The sequence below is a fragment of the Herpailurus yagouaroundi genome, unplaced genomic scaffold (genome assembly GCF_014898765.1).
Source record: "Herpailurus yagouaroundi ecotype Mexico unplaced genomic scaffold, PumYag 77, whole genome shotgun sequence".
Lineage (NCBI taxonomy): Eukaryota > Metazoa > Chordata > Mammalia > Carnivora > Felidae > Herpailurus > Herpailurus yagouaroundi.
This window is the reverse complement of record NW_024412388.1, coordinates 41,605,513-41,626,239: the sequence shown is the minus strand read 5'-3', so window position 1 is coordinate 41,626,239 and position 20,727 is coordinate 41,605,513. Positions and strand designations below refer to the sequence as shown.

The 20,727-nt window shown below is 38.2% G+C and overlaps 1 protein-coding gene across 8 annotated transcripts in view; it reads right to left on the bottom strand.

Moving 5' to 3' along the window:
• OSBPL9 (oxysterol binding protein like 9) overlaps positions 1 to 20,727 on the bottom strand; it is a 194,087-nt gene that overhangs the window by 116,612 nt on the left and 56,748 nt on the right. For 6 of the 8 annotated variants that reach the window (XM_040470213.1, XM_040470216.1, XM_040470214.1 and 3 more), the window contains exon 3: positions 724 to 802. The exons of the other annotated variants lie outside the window; for them this stretch is intronic. In XM_040470213.1, coding sequence (XP_040326147.1) covers positions 724 to 802 — 79 coding nt within the window. The remainder of the gene's footprint in view (positions 1 to 723; positions 803 to 20,727) is intronic. 8 annotated transcript variants of the gene reach the window in all.

Genomic DNA, 20,727 nt, shown 5'->3' with positions numbered 1-20,727 from the left:
TAGATGAGAGGTACATTATACATGAAAGGTACATCATTAAAATTGACTTTTATTTGCTGGTTTAGTTTTCAAAGCAAGATGAAATGAGAATGATCATACAGTACCTTACCCTTTCTACCGGTGAACCATAGCATGCAATGCCGAAACATAGCAGTGGCAGATGGCATTGGTGTTATTAACTATAAAAAGGATAATAGCAGAGAAATGACGGCTGGCAGACAACACACAGAAATGCAGATGAAATGAATGCAAACTTGCAGTTCTTGAAGCAAAGCAAAACCTTTAAGCCAAAGGTTGCCACTAGCTTCAATTTAATTTACATTTTGAGTTTTACACAGACAAACACTGCAACCTTCACAATCAGTCTTTAGACTCTTCATGCAGAAGCAGAACCATACTCCTCGATAAAGAAGATCAGCAACCTTCTGTAAACACAAGCCAGCAGCAGCAGCAGCCCATTACTTTCTCCCTTCACTGATTTTTATCCTTTAAATTTTTAATCTCCAATTGCAGCCAGATCCACAGTCGTTTCAAACAGATCTGTATCCACTGCAGATACAAATCCCTGCCTAACCTGCAGTACCACTTCATCCAGAACGTTCCTGTGCACTCATTCATGCAGATCAGTTGCAAAACCATTCAAGTCATCCAGCCAACAACCCAAAAGAGAAGGAAAGAAGCAGTTGGCACTGTGAAGAGAAAGAATCTCTTCTTTCAGCTCACCCTGGAAATGGAAGGTTTTCTGATCAACAGTTATTGTGAAGGTGCTGTCGTCCTCATCGTCTATACCAATCACAGCTCCCTGTGAAACAAAGAGCAAAATCCCAATAAGGCAAACAATGACATCAGCAATATTCACTACTGCTACAGCCCTGGAATGCTTAATGCACCGAGGACACTGGCAGTAAGCTAGACACAGAAAAGGGGAATCTGAGACCGTATTTTTGCTTAGGGAGGAAGAACTAAAGGAGAGGGGATGGCAGGGCACTGTAGTACTCTGCATGGCTACCTTCTATCCTTGCATAAGGGGCATGGTTGTGGTGAGGGGGAGGGGACAAACATAGAAGCTGAGTCTAGAATCTGTGTTTCAGAGTCAGCCACTGAGGCTTTCTGAGCTTTGGACTACTCTCTAAAATTGGGGGGTCAGAAACCTCCACCTCACCCAGTTGTTGTGAGGCCAAAGAATGCAGGTCCTCTTCAGCAGGCTGCTTTGTGTTACACTTCTTAGTGCAGAAATGTCAGGTAACAGTTGCTTCAAAACACTACCCCAATCAATTCTTCCCAGTGTGCCCCCATTTATACATGGCTGTGCAACTGCACTTTCCACTTTCTGCTGTAATTTTCTGTTCATATGTCTGCCTCCTCCCACTGAAGTGCCATGAGATCTTGGAAGTCAAGGACTACATTATTTATTTTGGTACATGACCATTAAGTACACATCCAAGCTATGTTCTCTAATAAAAGCATGAACAACTCTCCAAAGACAGGGGAGGAAGGGAATGCATTTGTAAGTTGTTTGTACCAAGAAAGTGGATAGGCTGGGTTTTAAACTTTTTTTGTGTTCAACCTCAAGCAACTCATGAAGACAACAGGAATTAAGAGACAGGAAGCTACTCAAAACAGGGAGTGTAACATTATAATCAGTGTCCTTAAGAAGTGTCTAAAGTATTCCAGAGAGAGAAGCTAGAGAACCTGAGATAGGCAAAATGCCCCAGGATGGTTACAAAAGTAACAGTGTGCCACAGACAAAACCAGGACCTTGAAAATGGGGGTTGAAAAGAATCAGGGGGCCAAAATACCTAATCCCATGAAAAAAGGCTACTCCTATTACAAGAGGATTAGGTAATAGAGCCAAACATTTATTAAATCTCTTCTCAGAGGCCATCTGGATAAACCCCAACTATACGCAAACCCCACTGACCTGAATTATCTTATTCTTCAGTTTTGGATTGGGTTAGGATTGTTACCCCATTTTCAGATAAGGAAAGTATCTCCTGAGAGTATAATGACTTACCCAAGGTCACACAAAGAATGAATGTCAGAACCAGAACCACTGGCAGGATACCTACTTATTCCATGACAGCAAATATAGACACATTTCAGTGGGTAAGCAAGTGTGGGAGTGGATCTTTCTGGCTAACTGAGTTAGATGTATCAAATATTTGCTAAGTCATAACTAAATACAAAAATATGTGCTAGATACAGCTCTGTAATATGTAACAACAGTCCCTGCCTTCAAGGCACATATACTTCAGAGGAGGAGATAAAACATGCAAAGAGGTGAGTATAAAACAAGGCAAAAAATGATCTCTACATCGATGAACTTTGAAAACATCATGCTAAGTGAAAGAAGCTAGTCACAAAGGACCATAAGGTATAATTCCATTTATATGAAATGTCCAAAACAGGCAAATTCATAGAGACAAACAGTACATTAAAGTTTGCCTAGGGTTGTGGGGAAGGGAAGAAGTGGGGTAAAATAGGGAGTGACTGCTAACAGGTATGGATTTCTTTTTTTTTTTTTTTTAATTTTTGTAATGTTTTATTTATTTTGAGAGAGAGAGCATGAGCAGGGGAGAGACAGGCAGAGGGGAGCAGAAGATCTGAAGTGGGCTCTGCACTGACAGCACAGAGTCCGATGCAGGGCTTAAACTCACAAACTGTGAGATCATGACCTGAGCTGATGTCAGACACTCAACCAACTGAGCCACCCTGGTGGCCCGCAGATAGGGGTTTCTTTATGAAAACATTCTAAAATTGATTGTGGGAATGGTTGCTTGACTCTGTGAATATACTAAAAACAATGAATTGTATACTTTAAATGGGTGAATTGCACTGTATGTGAAATATATCTCAACAAAGATGTTATAAATCACCCCAATCCCAAATGTCTGTTCTTTCTTTTGGATCCCTTAATGTAAATTTACCATTTACCTGGTCAACTCAGATGGAAACTTCTAGGTTCTACACATGTCCTCCTTCATTCCATCCCCATAAGTTGTGCTCATTCCACCCTTGAACCATAATCTCAAATATGTCAATTCTTCTCCATCTATGAATTGCCAACACCCGAATTCAGGCTCTCATAACTCCATGCTTGATAAGGCAGTCTGTCTCCCTTCAGTCTGGCTACCTTTTTAGTCCAGTCTTTTGCTATTGCTAGAGTAATATTTCTAAACTACAGAGTCTCACAAGAGAAAAAGATGTTTAAAACCTTCCTTGGGTCTCTGAACTAAGAGATAAAGTCAACATTTCTTCATAATGCCAATCAAGACTGTTCAAAATCTAACTAACTTAGGAAACTAACCTTTCCACTGTTATCAACTAGACCCTTCCTCCTTACCACACACAAAGGCCCTGTACATACAGCCCCAACATTTCTTCCACGCACTGGAGGGAAAAAAACTAAACACACCAATTAATTTCACTTTTTTATGTCCTTTCTTATGCTCAATTACCAACCATTTATGAAAAAAAGCAAAACCCCACATCTCCCCCTAGCTACAACCTCCTTTTTCACAAAGGAGTTTTTTTTTTTTCTTTTTAATGTTTACTTAACTTAGAAAGAGAGAGACAAAGTGCAAGAGGGGAAGGGGCAGAGAAAGGGAGACACAGAATCCAAAGTAGGCTCCAGGCTCTGAGCTGTCAGCACAGAGCCCGATGCAGGGCTTGAACTCACAAACCTCGAGATCATGACCTGAGCTGAAGTTGGACGCTTAACTACTCACCCAACCAGATACCCCAAGAATCAAAAAATTTTTTTAAAAAAACTTTTTAATGTTTATTTATTTTTGAGAGAGAAAGAGGGACACAGTGTGAGTGGGGGAAGAGCAGAGAGAGAGAAAGACACAGAATCTGAAGCAGGCTCCAGGCTCTGAGCTATCAGCACAGAGCCTGATGTAGGGCTTGAACTCACAAGCCATGAGATCATAACCTGAGCAGAAGTCGAATGCTTGACCGACTGAGTCACCCAGGCACCCCGCACAAAGGAGCTTTTTAAAAATTGACAATGTCTTAACCTTTCATCCACTCCTGCAATCTAGTTTCTTTCCCACCACTGCACCAAACTACAGTCGCACAGTTCTCCAATGACTGCTTTAGTACTCTCTAGTTATGTCATACACCACCAGTCTAAAGCACTGTTGCTGCTGCTGACCGGTTCCTTCTTGAAACTCTCCTTCAATGGCCCTTAATTACCTAAGCTGTGCTTCAGAAATATTTCTACTTAGGTCCCTTTGACAGCCTATACAGGAGAAAGTAGTCTTTTGTCACCCATTATAATTTATCTCTCCTCTGTCCAAATGCTTCTGTGAAGACTCTGGAAGATAGCTAACAATCTCCCAGTCCAATTGGGTCCTGCCATTATCCTGAACATTCTTCAACATACAGATGTACAATTCATTTGACAATCTGGCCTCCCAGTTTCCTGATTTGTTCAACTCAAATAAACTTCACTGCCATTCTCCTTCAGTCACTCATTCCCAATGGCAATATACCTGCACTACCCAATATAACAGCCATTAGTCACACATGGGTATTTAAATTTTAATTAAAATTTAAAGTAAGTTACTCAGTCACATTTCAAGTGCTCAATAGCTACTACATGCAGTTAGTGGCTATGAAACTAAGTGCAGATACAGAATATTTTAATAATTGCAAGAAGTCTACTGGACAGTGAGTGTTGCCCTAGATCTTGTCATCATAGAGACCTAAATCACAATAAATAGTTAATACTGCCTGTTACTGAATATTTTCAATGACCCAGGCACTATAAGCATTTTACATATTCTTTATCATTTGAAAACAACAACTTCATATTGAAAGGTGACATATACATAAATCATAACCCTACAAGCTTAGTGAAAAGAAGTTCCCTTTGTAACCTTTCTTAATCATTAGCCCCACTTTCCATTCCAAAGGTAAATACTATCTTTCTTTCCAACATTACAAATTATTTTTGTCTGTCTTTGAACTTTATACAAATGGACTTCTGCAATATACTTTCTTTTGTGTCTGGCTTCTTTCATTTAACATAATGCTTGTGAAATGCATCACAGTTATTGTATATAGCAGTAGTTTGTTCACTTTTATTGCTATATATAGTATTCTTTTGTATGGATTTTCCACAAGTTATTTACAGTCCCATTGTAGATGGATATTTATGTTGTCTCCTGTTTTTGATTCATAGGATCATGCTGCTAAGGCATTCTTATGTATCTCTCTCATTATACATATGCTTATATTTTTATTAGGTACATATCTAGGAGTAAATTTGCTAGGTCATAGGATATCTACATGCCAATTTTATTTTTTTTATTTTTTAATTGTTATTTATTTATTTGTAGTTTGAGAGAGGGAGGGAGGGGGGACAGAAAGAGAGAATGGGGGAGAGAAGGAGAGAAAGAGAGAAAAATCCCAAGTGGCTCCACGCTCAGCATAGAGCCTGATGTGAGGCTCAATACCACAACCCTGGGACCATTACCTGAGCCAAAATCAAGAGTCAGATGCCCAACCAACTGAGCCACCCAGGCACCCCTATTTATTGTTTTAAATAGGCTCTATGTCCAATATGGGGCTTAAACTCATGACCCTGAGATCAAGAGTCACATGCTCTACCAACTGAGCCAGCCAGGCACCCTTGCACATGCCAGTTGTAAAAGATACTGTCAAATAATTCTCAAAAGTGGCTGTGCCAATTATACTCCAAGCAATGGTCTACAAAAGTTTCAACTGCTCCACATCTTCACTAACATTGTTGTACTTTAGTCATTCTGGCAGGTGAGTAGTGCTATCTTATAGTGGGTTTAATATACATTTCATTTCCCTGATAACTAATAAGGTTAAGTATCTTTTCATGTTTCTTGGCTATTTGAATATCCTCTTGTGAAATAGTGACAAGACTGGACGATTATTTTATAATTATCTGTAGAAGCTTTTTACATATCTTGGATATGAATCCTTCTCTAGTTATGAATTAGGCAAGTATCTTCTCCCATCCTGTTGCCAGTCTTTGTATTCTCATAAAGATGTCCATGAAGAATTCTTAATTTTAGTGTAGTACAATGTATTAATTTCACACTTTATGATTGGGCTTTCTGTGTTTTAAGAAGTCTTTCCCAATCTCAAGGCCATGAAAATATTCTCTCCAATGTTATCTTTTAGAAGTCTTTACATATGGATATCAGGCGAAGTAAATCCTCCACCTTTTTTCTCTTGGCCTTTATAAGTTATAAATCAACATCAGCACCACAGTCAATGCCCAGGTCCCCCTAGGCCACCAGGTGAGAACAAGTCACCATTTCTACTGGGGGTCTGTTGGTTGACTGAGATGGCAGGAATCAGAAGTGGGTGTTCTTGGTCCTTTATAAATCTGAATAAGGAGAACAAGTTACACAAAAACTTGCTAGGATTCTGATGGAATGAACTGGGACTGCCAAATATTTAAGTCTCTTTACATTTCAATGTTTATAGTTTTCTGAGTAGAGGTCTTGTCCACCTTTCATTAATGTTTATTAAGTGATTAATGTTTTTGATGCTATAGTAAATATTCCTTATTTTTAAAAATTCATTTTCTAATTACTAGTTATATTAGTAATATACCATTACTAATTATATTACTAATATACCATTAGTATATTAAAATACAGTTTATTTTGTATAATGACCTTGTATCCAGTAATCTTGCTAAATTCATCTATCAATTCTAATAGTAAATCTGTAAATTCTCTTGAATTTTCTGTTAAGTTGCTACAAATAATAACAGTTTTAGTTGTTCTACTCCAATTCTTATACCTTATATTATTTTTCGTGCTTTATCCATTGACTAAGAATGCCAGTGCATGTGTGGTTAAAGACTGCCACTAAAAGAGCAGATGACGGTGAATCTAAGTGATGACAGAGGGCATCCTTGCCCTTGGTCTCTCTCCCATTGTCCTCTGTAGCTATTTAAAACCTTCTCTATTTTCCTTGAACTCCCAACAACAACATAAGCAGTCATCAGGTAGAAACTCTAGACCTGCTATGCCCTCTCACCCAAACATTCACCTGCATCTATACCTACTCTTGCTTCCTTTCCACTTGTCATAATGGAAAAAGGGCTCCAACCCCATCACTGTTCCTTAGATCTCTTACTCTACCAAATTTTCAACTTCTTTGACTACTGGCTCTTTCCCAACAGCATTTACACATGTTGAAATTCTTTACCCTATTTAACAACAACAATCATTCATTCAATTGTATATCCTCATCTAGCAACTGGCCCACACCTCTCATTCCCTTCCAGTCAACATTATTATTTAGATTTGTCCAAGCCTCCTAAATTGTTTTAGCCTCCCATTCCTTGTGGGATATGTAACCACATCAATGGCTCTTCTTCACCTTCAAGTAAGGTGACCATATGACTTGGTTTGCCTGGGACAGTTCCAGATTATTTCTGTTGTCCTGGCATAATAATGAATACAGTATCCTGGTCTTTTATTCTTGAGTGTCTGGTTTAAGGGATATGGTCACGCTGGCATAGCCTAGCCTACAATGTCCTCAGTGATTTGCTCCATGCCTACCTCTCATCTCTTATCAAACTCTACAGTTGGACAGTTTGAGGTTTACCAGTTGTCCCAGGCTCTCTTCCACCAAACATTCATCCTTTCACTTTATCTGAGTGTATGCTACTTTATTTTTTACATTTGGTAAAGCAAAACTCTGTTTGCTAATCCACATACTGAATAACATTCTACCTTAAACAAGTTCTTTACGATGCAAACCCACCAAAATACCAAAGTTTTTATTTCAGCCTGCTTTTATGACCCACTGTACCAACATAGTAAACACATATATTTTTCACTTACTTCTCAGGATTTCTATTCTGAATATATGAGATGCTCCACCTTGCAGGTTATCAGTACTTTGTGTTCACCAAGATACCTGCTGCTTCAGGGTCACACTATCCAAGTTCCAGATAGAAAGTAACTAGAGCTGGAGTCTAGTGCAACCAGATGAAATTTCTGACTTTCTCTCTTCTTTCTTCTACACACAAACATACCCCAGACATGAGTCATAGTTCTGGTACCAAAGACAGAAAGTTTTGCTCTCATGGCTTAGAAGAAAAACAGAACAAAACAAAACAGAACACCACAAAACAGAATTCTGGCTATTTTGGGCCAATCTCCCTTTGCAAGAAGAGAAAATTGAATTGGTAAACTGGATCTAAGATAGTAAGAAAGAAATGATGACTCCTCTGGGACACAGACTGCTCACACAGCTCCTAAAAGAAATGTACACAATGTTATAAATACACAGCACAGCCACTCCCACAGTAACTCTACAACCACATCCTTTCTCTCCCTGCTGAAATATTAGAAACCTATCTTACATTCATATAACACATTTAAATATGAACTTGGAGATTCAGACAGAACAGGTATTACGCTTCTTTAGAAATTAGAAAACAGGCTCAGAGAGGTTAAAAAAAAAAAATTGTCCAAGGTCCTGCAACTAAAAGGCAGGGGAATTCAGGTTTTGGAATTCCTGATCCAAAGCCCTTTCTTAATAGGGCATTGTTATAATAAGCAACATTCACTAATTACTTCAATAGATTTATTAAATACCTATTCTGGGCCAGGAACATTAATAGCCAAGGAATATAAATAGGAGTAAAATATATCTCTGCCCTTGAAGAGCACATCATCTAGAGGGGAAAGAGAGGAGTCAACAATACAGAAGGAAATAGGAAAGCCTGAGGTCTGGCCTGCTTACCCAAATGCTGTTGCATGGAGGACCTATTTTAACATCATTCATTGATTTAACGTATATTTATTAAATTTTCTAGACATTACTATAGCTAATAGGAATAGATCAGTGAACAATCTGCTTTGCTGTTTTCACTAAATATTGTTTTGAGGTTTCTTAGTGGTGTGTGTGTGTGTGTGTGTGTGTGTATGTATGTATATATGTATGTATATATACATACATATACACACACACACAAACTTTTCATGCTGAGAATATATGTGCACATATACACGCACACACAATCTATTTTGAGAATACATATGTACGTTTTATCTGCTATATAGTATTTCTACTATATAAGTATTCCACAATGTGTCAGTTTCCTAACATTTAGGTTATTTTTCATTTTTCCTGTTCCAATAATCCAGCAATGACCATTACTGTATATGTCTCCTGGTAACACTTCTATAAGAAAGTAAGAATATGCTCTAAAATGGAATGAGTTCCAATTTTATGTAGAGTTGGGCACATCTTAAACTTTATTAAATACTACAAAATGTCTCCGTAAGTGTTGTATTGATTTATATCCCAACCAGTACTATATGAAAATTCTTACATCCCCAATCATTAGCCAACACTAGGAATAATCAGACTTTATAAATCCTTGACAATGTGATAAAAATACTATCTTCCTGGAGTTTTAGTTTGCATTTTCTGATATCACTGAGAAATAAGAACCTAGTTGCATTTATTGCCATTCTTATTTCCTCTTATATGAATTGAGTGTACATATCCTTTGTGCATTTTCTTTTAGGCATTCTTTTGTCTTTTTTACTGATTGGTATGTGTTCTTTGGGATTTCTTTTTGTCTTTTTTATTATTAATCTGTAGGATTTTAAAAATATACCCTGGATATTAATCTTTTGTCAGTTATATGCATTGTAAATATCTTCACTCCTGTCCACACATTATCTTTCTCTTCAATTGTGGTGTCTTTTGGTTGTTGGTCAAAAGTTTTAAAATTTGAAGGTTATCAAATCTACCAATCTCTTCTATCATGGTTTGTGCTTTAAAACATCCTATTCTGTCTTGACATCATAAAGACATTCTTCTATATATTCTTACAAGTATGAATTTTCATTTTATACCTTTAATACTTCTGGAATTTATTGTGTATAGCATAAGGTAGGAAGTAAATTTTATTTTTCCCATATGGGCAGTCACTTGATCCAGCTTCATTTACTGAGTGACAGTATCTGGTTTGAAATGTTATCATATTCTGAACTGTCATAGTTGTGTGGTTCTATTTGAGTTTTCTTTGCCACTGATCAATTTCTTTCCTCTTATATCAACACCATATCATTTGAATTACCAGTTTCATAAAAAGTCTTAGAAATGGCAAGTCCCCCAACTCCTTATTCTTCAAATTTTTCTTGCCCCTTTACCATTTTAAATGACTTTTAGAATCACCTTGGCAAGTCATTTAATAAGCCTAATTGTGGTTTTGACTGAATCACACGTATTTACAGATTAATTTAAGGGATATAAGCACATACATGATATTGAGTTTAACAAGTAGGAATAGTATAGATTTTTTTAATGGTCAGATCTTCCTTTAGTCTTTCAGTGATGTGTTACAGTTTTCCTCCACCAAAGGAATGCACAGATCTTGTAAAATATATCCCTAATAACTTCTGGCTATTATATTTTTTAATAACGTTTTTCTAATTGTTTGTGGGTTGTATAAGGAACACTATATGTTTTCTGCATATTGATTTGATATCCAAAAACTTTGCTGAAGGTTAGTCTTTCAAATAGTTTTTCTGTAGATTCTTGTGAATTTTTTTTATGTAGACAAACATTATCATCTGCAAATACCAGTAATGTTTATTCTTCTCTTCCAATCCTTTTTCTTTGAATTCTTATTTCTTATTCTTGTGTTACACATTTGCCAGGACCTATAGTACGGTTACAGAGACATCATCAGCAAATCCTAATTCTCATTCCTCCTTCCAGGCCTTATATTTTCCATATCTTTTGTCTTATAGCATTTACTAGGACCTCCAGAGCACAATATTTAAAGGAGTAGCAAAAGCAGCCACTTATGTTTGCTACTGACTTTAAAGAGAATGCTTCTACTATTTCACTATTAAATACACTGTAGTATTGCAGTAAATACCCCTTATCAGGTTGAGATTATTCTCTTCTATTTCTAGCTTGGTTAATCTTGAAGGCATGTTTCATTTTAGTCACTGCTTCTTTTGCATTTATTCAAATGATCATGTAGTTCTTCCTCTTTTGATCTATTAATAGGATAAATAACTTTAATTAATTTTCAAATTAGCATCATAGTATTACTAGAATAAACTTCATTTGGTCATAATACTTTTTTTTTATACATCACTGTGTATGGTTTGCTGTATTTTGTTTAGGACTTTGACATCTATATTAATAAAGGACACAAGCCTAAAAATTTCCTTTGTTATTTTTTTATTACTTTATTATTACCTTTTTCTAATTTTTAGAGTTAATGCTTAGTTCATTTATTTTCAATCACTATTTTATATTAAAATTATAAATCACAGACTGCCTTAGATGCAGCTTTAACATGTGATCCTTTCATTATTATTCAGGTTTAAATATTTCATAATTTCCATTATTATTTCTACATTCACCAATGAATTATTTGGAAGTATGTTTGTAAGGCAGTGAGTGGTTACTGTTTTGTTAAAGGTTTCTTAATTTATTCCACTTTTGTCAAGGAATGTTATCTATGTGAACTGTGTTTTTGTTACTCTTTTTCCATAATAATTTAAATTTCTTTTTCTTAAAGTATAGTAGGTCTCATATTAATACTGTTTCTAAGCTTTCTTTTGGCTAACATTTCCTGGCTAACATTTCATCACTTTCTTATTTTTTTTAAGTTTGTTTATTTATTTTTGAGAGGGAGAGAGAGAATCCCAAACAGGCTTTGCTCAGCATGGAGCCTGATTCAGGCTCCATCCCACAGCAGCAAGATCATGACCTGAGCCAAAATCAAGAGTCAGACACTTAACTGACTGAGCCACCCAGATGCCTCCATCACTTTCCTATTTTTAATTTAATTTGTAATTATGAAATATTGCAAACATTCAGAAAATATAGCAAAATGGTATGTATGTGTCAATGAAAAGATTAAACAGAAATTTACATCTTCCCCAAGGGACGATATTTTCAGTGTCAAATTCAGGAAGAGATGATGTTTGCAAAAAAGCTAATGAATTAACAAAAAAGGCAGAAATTAATAGAGTCATTTTTCATAATGAAATGACAAAACAACAGACAAAAGTTCTTACAGGATGCAGCTCTAAGGGGACAAAACTGAACACATTCTTAAGCTTATACGTAAAACTAAAAATACCTTATTGCATCCATTCTAGGATGGCAATAATTGTAAGACGAATCCCAATGCCCGAGATGTTAACATTTGAAAAAATAATGTAGAATCAATGAAATAAGGCACTAGCAGAAAAAGTCAGTGCTAAAACTATGTTTTTTCTGTTTCACCACATTTTATTTTCTGTTGTAGTTAAGTTCATTTTGGAAGGCTATTTCTTTCTTTTTTCTTTTCCTTAAATTTAGTTAACATACAGTTCAATATTGGTTTCAGGAGTAGAATTCAGTGATTCATCACTTACATACAACACCCAGTGCTCATCACAAGTACCCTCCTGAATACCCATCACCCATCTAGCCCATCTCCCTCCATCAACCCTCAGTTTGTTTTCTATCACTAAGAGTCTATTGGGGCAGCTGGGTGGCTTCAGTCAGTTAAGCATCTGACTTCAGCTGAGGTCACGATCTCACGATTTGTGGGTTCAAGCCCGCCATCAGGCTCTGTGCTAACAGCTCAGAGTCTGGAGCCTGCTTCAAATTCTGTATCTCCCGCTCTCTCTGTCCCTCCCTGGCTCAGTCTGTCTGTCTGTCTGTCTGTCTGTCTGTCTCTCTCTCTCTCAAAAACAAATAAACATTAAAATTAAAAAAAAAAAAGAGAGACTCTTGTGGTCTGTTTCCCTCTCTCCTCTTTTCCCCCCTTCCCGTATGTTTATCTGTTTTGTTTCTTAGATTCCACATGAGTGAAATCATATGGTATTTGTCTTTCTCTGATTGACTTATTTCACTTAGCATAATACATTCTAGCTCCATCCATGTTGTTGCAAATGGCAAGATTTCATTCTTTTTGATGACTGAGTAATATTCGTGTGTGTGTGTGTGTGTGTGTGTGTGTGTGTATAAAACTTCTTCTTTATTCATCAGTCAATGGACATTTGGGCTCTCTCCATAGTTTAGCTATTGTTAATAATGCTGCTATACACATTGGGGTGCATGTACCCCAGTGCTAAGACTAGTAATAATCCATCACAATACACTGCTGACCTCTCTTGTGATGAACTAAAAGAAAAGAGAACAGATGACATATCCCTCAGGAAATCAGTCAACTTTGATGACCGGCACAACTGGTAAATGGAGTATTCAGTTTCACTGGACTGGGTAAAAACTGTTACTGTATTAGAATACTTTTTAATATATCAATTAATTTGATATTCATAATTCTATGAGTAAATAACATGATGCCCATTCCAGAAAATAGGACTCAGCGCGGAATAGATGAGTTGCCTAAAGACACGAGCTAGTAAGAGGCAGAATCTGGATTTGAATTCCATTTTATGTATGGCTTGTTTTTATCTATATCTCACACTACCTTTTTAGTATTATTACTTCTCCCTTTTGCAGATTTTTCCTGGAAATGTCAGTACTTTGCTTTTGGCTAGTATGTGTGTGGGACAGATGGAATCAGACCCTAGGTCTCAACCAACATTTTACTTTTCCGTCAAGGCAAGGGCACCATCTAGTGGCATATACTTTGCCACCAATGTAGTCAAAGACAATAAATAGATGGGAAGGAAATGGTTTTTCACAGTTCCGCTTTCCTCCACTGGTTTGACACTACCTTGTCACAAGTTGGAGTGTGTCTGCATTAACTCTCGTAAGTCAAAAAGAACAGGAATCTGGTAACACTAAAGATTAAACAGAGTTTAGTAATGAGACAGACTCAAGTTCAATCCTAGATTCACCATTTACTTTGTGACCTTGGTAAGTTGCTAAAAGTAGCCTGGGTCTGTCTCCTTATCTGTAAAATGAAATAACATCATTTACCTGACAAGATTATTATGGGATTACATGTGAAAATCATCCAGCACACTACCTGCTAGGAGAGCTTCCTCAATAACTACTTGTTCCTTTCCCTATTCTCCTTTTATGTAGATTAAAACCACCTGTGTGTTCTGCTTTGTTTTTGTTTTTAAGTAGGCTCCACACCCAATGTGGGGCCTGACCTCAAGACCCTGACATCAAGAGTCACATGGTCTATCGGGGCGCCTGGGTGGCGCAGTCGGTTAAGCGTCCGACTTCAGCCAGATCACGATCTCGCAGTCCGTGAGTTCGAGCCCCACGTCAGGCTCTGGGCTGATGGCTCGGAGCCTGGAGCCTGTTTCCGATTCTGTGTCTCCCTCTCTCTCTGCCCCTCCCCCGTTTATGCTCTGTCTCTCTCTGTCCCAAAAATAAATAAACATTGAAAAAAAAATTAAAAAAAAAAAAGAGTCACATGGTCTACCAAATAAGTCAGCAGGCACCCCTGCTTTGTTTTTTTTAGAAATCATACCATACCACTGGCTCATACTGTGTTGAAGATAACTTCCATAGTTCTTTTGCAAGCAAACTATAGTAAAGGCAAATTCCACAACATTTATTCATTATTTTTCTAAATCTACAAAATCAACACTAAGCATTTTTTGAGTACCTACTTACTACATAAGCAGACACTATGACAGTGGATGGGAACTCACTATTGAGTAGGGAAAACAGATAAAATAACATGTAATACTATGTAATAAGTACTTTCATGGATATAAGTGGCAAATGTAAAGATACAGGAGGACCAAGTCTGTTTAGACGGATGTGGATCAGAAGTGCTATACAGAAGAAGGAACATTTGAAAAGTCTTTAAAAGATGAGCTTACCAGACAAGGGCACAGAATTTCTGTCATAAGAAAAAAATATATCAGTATATCAAAAACAAAGATGAATGAAGAAACACAGTGAGGAAATACAAGTACACTGTGGTTGGAACACAGTCTGGGATGGATGGAGAGGCAGGGAGAGATCTATGGCCCAAGACAATCAATGATAGCTCATTAAGCTCACTTGGAATCTAGATGTTAAATGCACTGTCTATTGCCACCATTATCATCATCGTCATCCACAGCAGTTATCATGTATAAGATGTGTAATATGTGCCCAACCCTGTCCATATATAATTGCTAAGCCTTACAACAACCCTGTAAACTATAGTTTATCTTCACAGAGGTTAAGAAATGTGCCCAATGGCACAGAGTCAGTAAGGGGTGGAGCTGAGTGAGATTTAACCCCAGGTCTCTGACTCTACTACACCAGTTGCCCCAAACTTGGCTACACAATAAAATTACCTGGAGAATCTATTTTAAAAAATAGGTTCTAGGGGCGCTTGGGTGGGTCAATCAGTTAAGCATCCGACTCTTGGGTTTCAGCTCAGGTCATGACCTCATGATTTGTGAGTTCAAGCCCCGCGTCAGGCTCCATGCTAGAAGTACAGAGCCTGCTTGGGATTCTTTCTCTCACTCTCTGTCTACCCCTCCCACTCTTGTTCTCTTTCTCTCTCTCTCTCTTAAAATAAATTAATTAATTAAAAAAAATAAAAAACATGTTCTAGACCCTATTCTAAAACAGTTTGTCTAGAGAGTAGGAGGAGGGAACATAATTGTAAACAAAGTCTCCAAATGATTCTGAAATAGGAAGCCAAATGGCAGTCCAGCACTTTGAAAATACCACAAAGACTCTTAAACCACACACACACACACACACACACACAATGAATTCACAGCTTCCATCTATGTGCCAGGTGCTTAATTGTCACAAAATTCTGCAAGGGTATTATAATCCCCACTTAAAAAAAAATTTTTTTTTTTAACGTTTATTATTTTTGGGACAGAGAGAGACAGAGCATGAACGGGGGAGGGGCAGAGAGAGAGGGAGACACAGAATCGGAAACAGGCTCCAGGCTCCAGGCTCCAGGCTCCAGGCTCCGAGCCATCAGCCCAGAGCCATCAGCCCAGAGCCATCAGCCCAGAGCCTGACGCGGGGCTCGAACTCACGGAGCGCGAGATCGTGACCTGGCTGAAGTCGGACGCTTAACCGACTGCGCCACCCAGGCGCCCCTATAATCCCCACTTTAAAGAGAAAACTCAAACTCAGGAAGCTTACAGACAGCTTCCCTCTTGCAGTCAACATGTAAAAGGCAAAAATAAGATTCAAACACAGGTATATCTGTTCTTCTCTGTCATGCTCTGTAGTAAGCTACATTCTAAAAAAAGAAAAAAGAAAGACCCTAAATGACCCTTGCCCCTATACAATCTCCCTTTCATAGGTTGGTGGAAACCTATGAATGTGATGACCTATCTATGCAGTTATTATATTACAGAATGAGTTATCACTGGAGTGATTATGGCAAAAGGGAGATTATCTGCTGGTGTAACCTAATCATACGAGGCCTTTTAAAAGCGGTGTTTTTTGCAGCTAGTAGCAAAATGGGGAGTAAGAGAGATACAAAGCACTAGAAGGATTCAAGGTATCTGCCCTGCCACCTTGAAGATGGAAGGGGACACATGACAAATAGTATGTGCAGCTTTTAGAAGTTGAGAGAAGAACCCAGATGACAGCTAGCAAGAAAAAAAAGAACCTCAGTCCTACAGTCACAAGGAACTGAATTTTGTCAATAACCTGAATGACCTGGACCCTTAGATTCTTCCTCAGGGCCTCCAGATAAGAGCTCAGCCCAGTGAGCGGAAGGACTGGGATTTCCCTTTCCTTCAAACACAGCCATTTTAAGGTCAGATCACCTGGAAAACCCAGGAAATCAATCTGCAAAGTGGCAGAAGGATATCCACAGGTGGAGGGAGACAGCATGGCAGAATCAAGGTGTGTGTATGTGTATGGCACAGGCATGGAGAGGAGAGAACCCCTTCTGTGGAGAGATAAAAGGGAGAGAAAGAGAGGCTATGGAATTGCGGTACTGAGTTGAAACAAAAGGAAAACCTCTCCGGACCACACACTGGGGAACAAGAAATACAGAGAGTGCCAGCTTCTACTCTGCAAACAGCTTTAGCTGCTGAATATCAGGCTCAATTAAGCCTGAACCGTGTGCATATGCCTGGCAGGGGAAAAGCGACCTCAGGGGCGCACTGAGAGGTCTCCGAACTCAAGTACTGTGGGAAGAGGGTTTATTGCCTCCCCAAGGACAAAAGATGCTGCAGGCTCCAGCCAAAGGGCTTTTATCTGCAGAGCTGAGTGACGCTACCCCAGAAGAGGGCCCTCAGAGGGTCCACCCCAGAAGAGGTGCAGGGTCCTTTAAGACATCAGGTTTTGAATCCCAGCCAAGTGCCTGGGGGGGGGGCGCGGCGCCCGCAGAACTGTGGAGCAGGGCAAGCCAACTGCTACGCTGTGAGGGCTGCCTAAACAGCATGTTTTGAGACACCTGGTCTGGGAAGGAGAGGTTGAGGTGTCGCCATTTTTCTCCCCAACACCAACACAGTGGGACTTCAGAGAGCAGCACAGTGGCCCCCAGAGGAGGGGACCTGCTTACACCAAACCTCACCCCTCCGTGCCTGGTAACCTCTTATTTACAGAGACTGATCTACTGAGGAAACTGATGGCCTCTCCTCCAGACCAGCACAGCCACTGGTCCCAGGCACCAACAGACAACTGTTTTGTGTTTTTGTCAGTTAGTGTGTTTGTCTGTTTGCTCTTCTCTTTTTCTTTCAGGTTCATAGTTTCTGATTTGTTTTTGGTCAATTCATATTATATATATATATATATATATATATATTATGTTATATATATATAAAATATATATATATATATATAGGGTTTTTTTTCGGTTTTGTTTGTTTAATTAGGCATTTGTATTACAATCTTTTTATGCCTTTTCTATATTTCCTTTATTTTCCTTTCTCTCTCTCTGGATTAAACCTTATAGGGTTTTCTGTGTTTGTTTTTTGTTTTTTATTCTCTGCTTGGTCTTTTTCACCCCTTTCATTTTTGTCTTGGGGGGGGGGGGCGGGACAGGGGGGCGGAGCCTGATTCCATACAAAGGGATACCTTTTCCATACCTTTCCTTTTTTCAAGCATTGCTTCAACAAACAAATCAAAGCACACCTGGCAGAAGGTCCAAACACTCCACCACAAGCAAGAAGGAGCTTTGCAGAGGACTGACCGGCAGGATAGAGCAGCCCAAATGCAACAACAGAGTGCACACAACACACTCCAAAAACACTTCCTGAAGCACTAGGCCCTGGAAAGTGTATGACCCCTTTTTAATACAGTAGTACTCACAGTTACAGGACACATAACCAACTATTAAAACATGTAAAATACAAAAACCTAGCCAAAATGATGAAACAAGAATTCTCCTCAAAAGAAAATCCAGGAAAAAATGACAGCCAGAGAATTGCTCAAAACAGATATAAACAACATATCTAAACAAGAATTTAGAGTAACAGTCATAAGACTAATAGCGTGCTTGAAAAAAGCATAGGAATGCGGCCTACTAGAGACTCAATTTAGACCTGATGACACCTGCAGATTGAAACTGAGGGGATGGGGGTGCCTGGGTGGCTTAGTCGGTTGAGCGCCGACTTCAGCTTAGGTCATGATCTCATGGTTTGTGACTTCAAGCCCCACATCAGGCTCTGTGCTGCCAACTCAGAACCTGGAGCCTGCTTCGGATTCTGTGTCTCCCTCTCTCTGTCCCTCCCTCGTTTGTGCTGTCTCTCTCAAAAATAAAATTAAAAAAAAAATTTTTTTTAATTAAAAAAGAAACTGAGGGGATGGAGAGCCATCTATGATGCTACTGGATGTCAAAAGAAAGCTGGAATAGCCATGCTTATATCAGACAAACTAGATTTTTTTTTTTTAATTTACATCCAAGTTAGTTAGCATATAGTGCAACAATGATTTCATGGGTAGATTCCTTAATGCCCCTTACCCATTTAGCCCATCCCCCCTCCCACAACCCCTCCAGTAACCCTCTGTTTGTTCTCCATATTTAAGAGTCTCTTATGCTTTGTCCCCCTCCCTGTTTTTATATTATTTTTGCTTCCCTTTCCTTGTGTCCATCTGTTCTGTGTGTTAAAGTCCTCATATGAGTGAAGTCATATGATATTTCAGACAAATTAGGTTTTAAAACAAAGACTTCTATGGGCACCTGGGTGGCTCAGTTGGTTAAGTGTCCAACTCTGGGTTTCAACTCAGGTCATGATCTTGCAGTTCATGGGTTCAAGCCCTGTGTTGGGCTTTGCACTGGCAGTGTGGAGCCTGCTTGGAATTCTCTCTTTCCCTCTCTTTGCCTCTCCCCTCCTCACTCTCTCTTTCTCTCTCAAAATAAATAAATTTAAAAAAATAAAAAATAAATAAAAATATAGACTGTAACAAGAGAGGAAGAAAGGCATTATATCATAATTAAGGGGTTTATCCATCAAGAAGAGCTAATCATTGTAAATGTTTATACTCCCAACATGAAAGCCAAATATATAAATCAATTAATCACAAACATAAACAAATGTACAGATTATAATACCATGATTGTACGGGACTTTAATACTCCACTTACAACAATGAACAGATCATCTAGGCAGTCTAGGCAGAAAAACAATGGCTCTGAATGACACATTTGATCAGATGGACTTAACAGATATATTGAAAATTTTACATCCTAAAGCAGAAGGATACACATTCTTCTCAAGTACACACGGAACATTCTACAAAACAGATCACATACTGCATCACAAAACAGCCCTCAATAAATATAAAATGACTTAAGTCATAGCATGCATATTTCCAGATCACAACACTATGAAACTTGAAATAAACCACAAGAAAAAATCTAGAAAGCCCCCAAATACACGGAGTTTAAAGAACATCATACTAAAGAATGAATGGGTCAACCAGGAAATTAAACAAGAAATTTAAAAACATACAAGCAAATGAAAATGAAAACATGACAGTCCAAACCCTTTGGGATGCAGCAAAGGCAGTCCTAAGAGAAAAACACATTGCAATTCAGGCCTATCTCAAGAAGCAAGAAAGGTCCCAAATACACAACCTAACCTTATACCTAAAGGAGCTAGAAAGCCAACAGCAAAGAAAGCCCAAAGCTAGCAGAAGAGAAATAATAAAGATGAGAGCAGAAATAAACAACATAGAATTCAAAAAAAAAAAACAAAAACCAAAAACCAAAAAAATCCAAACAGTAGAACAGATCAATGAATCTAAGAGCTGGTGTTTTGAAAGAATAAATAAAATTGAGAAACCCCTAGCCAGACTTCTCAAAAAGAAAAGAGAGAGAACTCAAACAGATAAAATCACAAATGAAAGAGGAGAGATGACAACCAACATCACAGAAATATAATTATTAGTACTATGAAAAATTATATGCCAACAAACTGGACAATCTGGAAGAAATGGACAAATTCCTAGACACTCACACACTACCAAAACTCAAACTGGAAGAAATAGAAAAGTTTGAACAGACCCATAACCAGCAAAGAAATTAAATAGGTTATCAAAAATCTCCCAAAAAATAAGAGTCTTGGGCCAGATAGCTTCCCAGGGGAATTATACCAGACATTTAAAGAAGAGTTAATACCTATTCTTCTCAAACTGTTCCAAAAAATAGAAACTGAAGGAAAGCCTCCAGACTCATTCTATGAAGCCAGCATTACCTTGATTCCTAAACCAGACAAAGACCCCACTAAAAAAGAGAATTAGAGGCCAATATCCTTGATGAACATGGATGCAAAAATTTTCAACAGGATACTAGCAAATCGAAATCAACAGTATATTAAAAGTATTATTGGGGCGCCTGGGTGG